The sequence below is a fragment of the Chaetodon auriga genome, chromosome 20 (genome assembly GCF_051107435.1).
Source record: "Chaetodon auriga isolate fChaAug3 chromosome 20, fChaAug3.hap1, whole genome shotgun sequence".
Taxonomy (NCBI): Eukaryota; Metazoa; Chordata; class Actinopteri; order Chaetodontiformes; family Chaetodontidae; genus Chaetodon; species Chaetodon auriga.
The window spans coordinates 11,823,737-11,829,931 of NC_135093.1; the positions used below are offsets into that span (position 1 = coordinate 11,823,737).

At 45.6% G+C, this 6,195-nt stretch overlaps 1 protein-coding gene across 1 annotated transcript; it reads left to right on the plus strand.

Annotated features, from left to right (window-relative positions):
- The first annotated feature begins 3,115 nt into the window (after positions 1–3,115).
- Positions 3,116–5,489, plus strand: nog2 (noggin 2). The gene has a single exon (XM_076759281.1). The coding sequence runs from the start codon at positions 4,363–4,365 to the stop codon at positions 4,996–4,998; it is 636 nt and encodes a 211-aa protein (XP_076615396.1). The 5' UTR covers positions 3,116–4,362; the 3' UTR covers positions 4,999–5,489.
- The last annotated feature ends 706 nt before the right edge of the window (positions 5,490–6,195 follow it).

Here is a 6,195-nt window from a genome sequence, read left to right on the forward strand (position 1 = left end):
ACAGAGTCGAATATGGAGGAGAGGGAAGAGGGGAGTAAGACTGGAGAAGATGGCGAGGGCAGCAGGGAATAGAGGGAATGCAATGTTGACAGGCAATGGTGGAAAGCTATTTATTTGCATTGAGAAGTTTTGAATTGTTTTGGCATGGCGTGTGCGTGAGTATATGCAAGAAAAGTGTTTTTTATCCAGACAATCCAAAGATATAATAAATTGATCATCTTCATATGCTATTACAACAAAAATATTTAAGTGGGCTATCATACTGGATTTTATAATCGAAACAAATCTGCTGTGGTTCTTGTCTCACAGCTCTTAGAAATATTTGGTTGAAAATACTTTTAAGATATATCTGCGGCTTTGACAATTCCAAAGAACCTGCGGAGGATCTGCTTGGTTCTGAAGTCTGTCATCCTGCCAAAGGCCCAACAGAGAGTGTTCTGCTGGAGACGCCACAACACAAAACTAATTAGGAGACATGCTCCAGGCATATCTGTTGATTTGAAGGGAGGGGGGCTTGGGGAGTTCAGAGTTGCACTATCTCTGCCACTCAAGACTGTTTCCAAATGGCCACAGCGCCCTGCCAAATTCCTTACCTTCCCTTATCTTCTGACATTAGCTCATTCAATGCAGCAAGAAAAAGATATGAAATGCACAAACAATGCTGATTTTGTCCATCCAGGTCTGCTTTTTTTTTTTTTGTCTTGGACTCTGAGTCTCTCCTTTTTACTCCCCTCTCTTCTCTCCAAGCTGTCCGTCTCCATCCACCCCCCTGTGCCTTTCTACCAGTCCCCAGTGGGCACAGTCAGCCAGTCTGGCCAGGCCTGCCCCTTGCTGTGCCCCTGCACTGGATAAGCTCCTGCCTGGACCTTGGGTAGAGGCCTTTGTATAGAGCCGTGGGGGTGTTAGTGTGTGTATGTGTTTGTGCATGTGTTACGTGTTGGTGTGTATGTGTGTATAGCATTCACAGCAGAAGGGGAGAAGGGGGTCCTATCTGTGCCTAAGGGCTGCCCCCCAACGCACCCTCACTGTGCGCCCTATTGAGACCTAAGGGAGCGTGAACAATCACTGCAAAACCAAAGAGCTAAGTCCCCTTGTTATACAAGCCCAATTTTCAGCACCAGCCCCACCTCTCTCCTCCATGGTGCGTCCCACCCCCATCCCAGCACCCCAACCCCACTCGTCAGAGGTTGACGGGCTTCGTTAAAGCGAGCTGGGGTCCTTTTATGGCGTTATTTAATTAGCCATTCCACAGCAAACTGCCATCCGGCACCACCACTACTGCTGCCCCCTCCTCAATCCTCTTCTCTTTGCTGAAATCACCACCATCTTCATCACCTCCTCTGCCTTCACCCCCACTTACCCGACATCATCACCACCACCACCCCACCCCACTGTGCTCGCCGGTCCCCTCCTCTCTCCTCTCCTTGTCTTTATCTCCAGTAATTAGCCAAGGGATGGGGGTGGACTCATTGCTAGGTTGCTCGACAGTATTAGCGCTTGAGACAAGCAGGAAGGGAAGTGTCTCTCCCTGCATGGGGTTTTCTCTGTCAACCCACCACCCCAAGGCCTGTGGAGGAGGACAATGGAAATGGCCAGTTCTACAGTAGCCAGCTCAGCCTTACTGTCCCCGCTGCCCACTGAGCTCAGTCTTCACTGGCACCCTAATCATTAACCAGATTATGACTTAGTGTGTCTGTATGCATGTTGGAGGGGTCAGTGGGAATTTGCTCATAGGATGCAAAAGACTGGCAGAAACTCTTTCAGTGTGGTGAATGCAGTAAAGATTGATGAAGTCTCTTAACCCTGCCAGATGCTAAAATTAGAACAGTTCTTATGATAAAAGTTCTCCCATCCTGCTACAGAACATTTTTTATATTATACATGTGTAGAGTATGATTCAGGTTAATCACTTAATTTTGGCTCAATGGCCGCAGCATTGGTTTTTAGAACTTTGATCACAAAGCTGGTGAGCAATTTCACTTGATCTGCACCATAACTATGAGCGCACATTCCTTCCCCATGCACTCAATCATGAGTAGTCAAACACTGAGGGAGAGAGAGTCAGGGGAGCCCCTGGCTGCAGGTCCTCACCGTGCTGGATCGACGCCCTCTAGTGACCACTACAAAAGACAAGCACAATGACGAGCCGAAATATCCAATAACCCTGGTCAGCCTATCCAAACTGCGCAGGATAAATAAAGCAGCCGAAAGCCAGGATAAAATTCATTGTGTAAACACATCTAAACTAGGTTAACAGATGTCTGTGGCTGGTTTTCATGACATAATGTGTAAAACTGTTTGTTATTTCTGATTTTTAAAAGTTAAAATATTTGGATTATTGCAGTTTGACAAAACTTGAATACCAGTTTAATACGAGTTACTTAAGGGTTATTATGGCTACACAACATTTTTAAATACATTAACTCGATAGTCAACAAATGAAACTTGCCCAAAGTGGCTCACAGGAGCGCAATCATAGTTCAAGCAAGAGTAAAAAGTCCAGCATGGCCTAATGACTGCTTAGCATGGGAAAGGTACCGCTTAGTTATCCATGGCCATTTATAGCCTTTAATTACGCGCCTATTTTGTGACCCCTAAGTTCAACGGGCCAATTCCTGTGTGGACCCAAATGTTGACGAACAAAGGTGGAATGTGATGCCCTCTTTCCGTAGACAAGCTACTAAACGTTTCGCATCAATTTCATGGGAAAGTTCAAGCCAAGGAAACTGTTAAACGCTTCAGCTGACTATTGACAGCGTATTGAACCTATTAGTGCATCTCAGACACTCTGCTGCTGAAGCGCGCGGGAGAGAGGAGTTTCTACAGCAGCTCGAGCGTGTGTGAGATGTCGGGAATTCTGTCATATGGGTAACACTGTTCATGCTGCGGAATATTGCATTATAACATGGGATAAAACTGGTGCTTTAGGACCCAGTTGATCGTTGTGATTGTGGCTGATATTTTCCACGTTGTGAGGGGAGGGGGTGGCCCGGAGGGGGGGCTGTCAATCATAGTGAAAGTGGCCGGGGTGGGCAGGCCCCTCTGACACTTTGTACCGTCGAAGGGGGATATTTAACTTGGGACTGAGCACCACTCGCTACAGACACACTCACACACAGTGTGCCTAAGCAAAGAAACGCTCCAGCGCCAAGTCTCTCAGACTCCTGAAGTAGGAGCGACTCAGTAGGAGCTTCTGTACCAGTTATCAAAGCAGTGGAGAGGCTCCCTCAGGAATTGACCGCTTGCATCGACCGGACGAAAAGGCTCCAGATTATGGACTGTCTCGTCATGCAGCGACAGTGGGACCTGGAGTTTTTCTGAGAGGACTCAGCAATGCCACAGTGAAAGGAACTCTGAACTAACACCGCGTACTGGCTCTCTGCAGCTTGCATTTGATATGCACTGACACTGCAGTTTGCTGTTTTCAGCGTTGTTTTTATTACACGCGCCACCGAGAGTTTTGTGGGAATGTTACAGCCTGAGACTTTTATGTAAAAGAAAGAAAGAAAAATCGGCTCTGCGATTTGGAACATCCTCTGGAAAAGATAAATGGCTGTTATTTCATAAGTTGAGATTGCATCCCACTGCGGCGCATTTTTCTCGAAGTTTTTGGACATTTTCAGCGAGGTGCACATATCGACGGCTGGAATACCGCGAGGGGACGGACTGCACAGACCATTTCCTCAGTCCATGGATTGTGCGCCCTGGGACCTTGTCAAACCTGAGAGCGTCAGGCGACGTGAAGAGAAGCCACGTTTATAAAAGCCGTGCGTAAAAATAACATTGGCCAAGGCAGCCCTCATTGCCGGGCGCGTGACATTTAAAACTTGGTGAAGTGCTCTTTTGTGCGCCCTTGTCTCTCGGGACGCTCCGGATCTATTCTGTCTCTTTAGAAAACACTTCATTCCATGCAGCTCTCGCCTCGGCCGCTGTCATCCAGCGTAGACAGTTCGTCGTGGCTCAGAGTCCCCGGGGTAACCATGACAACCGAAAGAAACCCAAAGTGAATCCAAGGGAGCGGGGTGAGGCCGGAGAGCGCGTGAATAGAGTTTTCCCCATTTTGTCTTGTGCTTTTTCTTTTTTGTTTAGACTAAACAGTTTTCTGCAGAGCAGGGGCACCGCTTCGCGCTGCAGGGTTGCATCAGCGGGCAAATTGCAAAGTTGAAGGAGCCCTAAAAAGCAAAGCACTCCGCTCCATGTCATTCAAACCCGACGTGGTCTATTAAAAGTATCGCCTTGCTGGTGACTGAACTTCTACTATTTATGAAGCCCCGGGCTGGTCATTGCAGAGAATACAGTAACCGGGAAAAGAATTGAATATCATTTCCTCGAGAAGAGCCGGTGCGTAAAACAAGAGGAATAATGGGCCTCTCACAAACGCTACTTTTTTACGTGCTGCTGTGCGTTCACCTCGGAGTTTCCCAGCATTACCTTCGCCTCCGTCCATCGCCCAGTGATCACCTCCCCGTGCCCGACCTTAAGGAGGACCCCGACCCGGAGTACGACCCACGGGAGCAGGACTTGGCCGAGAGGACTCTGAGGAAAAAGCTCGGCAGTAACTTTGACCCCAACTTCATGTCCATCAGCTCGCCTATGCTGGTGAACCTCTCCGCATCAGACAACCAGGTGAAGCTGCAGGGTCCCATGCCTAACGAGATTAAAAAGCTGGACCTCACAGAGACCCCCTATGGAAAGCGGGTAAAAGTGGGCAAGAAAGCCCGTAGGAAATTTCTGCAGTGGCTGTGGACCTATACGCACTGCCCAGTGGTGTACACCTGGAAGGATTTGGGCGTGAGGTTCTGGCCACGTTACATCAAGGAGGGAAACTGTTTCTCCGAGCGCTCTTGCTCCTTCCCTGAGGGGATGTCTTGCAAACCCGTCAAGTCAATCAACAAGATTTTCCTCCGGTGGTATTGTCAAGGCTTTCTAAGACAGAAATACTGTACGTGGATACAGGTGCAATACCCAATCATCTCAGAGTGCAAGTGTTCGTGCTGATTTTCTCTAAGGAAGTAGGCCTAGTGGTGGTCGAGGGGGGGGTGGGGGGGTGGGGGGGGGGAGTGGACTGGAAATACGGTTTCTATTGCACTGTTAACTCTCTACAGAGGTGGGCACCATAGCAAATCTATTTTTTTATATAGCATTTTAAGTGAAATACCAACATTGTACATATTTAAGAAAAATGCAGCTATTTTTTCTAATTGAACCAGGACCATATTTTATTCTCAACCCTGAAACGTGTTTTTTGGGGGAACACGAGCACTTCATAAGGAAGAGCTTTTTTTTTTTTTTTTTTTTTTTTTTTTTTCTTTTGATATTTTTATGAGACATTGAAGATGGAATGCATATGCTACACTTCTCCAAGAGGTGAACTTTTTTTTTTTTCAACTGAACATTGATGCTGACTGTTATTTCACTGCAATGCTGCCTAGAGTTTTTGTATAATATTAATATCAATAATAATTAAATTGTAAAAAAAAAAAAAAAAAGTTGAGGTTAAAGATATATATAAAGGCGTGAACTCAGCTTTTTTTGGAATACATAGTATTGTAGAAATAAACAAATCTGTACGTTTTATTTATTATTTTAACGATTGTGAGTATAGAGCATAAGGAAAGAGAATAGCAGAGTATACCAGAAAAAAAATATGGGAGATGTCTACTTGAATATTTCTAAAAACTTAAAAAAAAAAATCAAATAAAATAAATAAAAAGTAAAACATATCAGTGTACATGTTATGTTTACACGTTTTAGCAATAAAGTCTATCTTTTCAACGTGTATTAGTGTCAAGCCATGTTGCTTACAACGAGTGTCTATATCCAAGGGGGCGTGTACACTGTAAAAAATATCATCTGAACATGTTGTGTCATTCAGTCTTTGCTTGCAAGAGAAGTCTGCTGATTGCGATTATCTCACTTGTCCGGAGCTTCATTTTGAGGCCTTTCTATAAATACGTGCCATAATATTGTCATTTGATAAAAAACAAACAAACAAAAAAAAAAAGTTTTGTAGAATTGGAAACAAGTGAAATTGAGCCACGTTTTATGAAATGTGGTTGCAGGCGATGCCAGACTGATATTTTTTGCAGTGTGGCCGCTCGGGCTCGGAGGTGGAGTGGAGTTACTAACTGCACAGTAAGTCCAAGCTTCAGTGATTCTGTGTGGACTGCCTGACGCTCCACGCCGTCACAGTGA

Excerpts from the sequence above, each read along its gene's own strand:
- nog2 (XM_076759281.1), top strand. The coding sequence starts at position 4,363 with ATGGGCCTCTCACAAACGCTACTTTTTTACGTGCTGCTGTGCGTTCAC.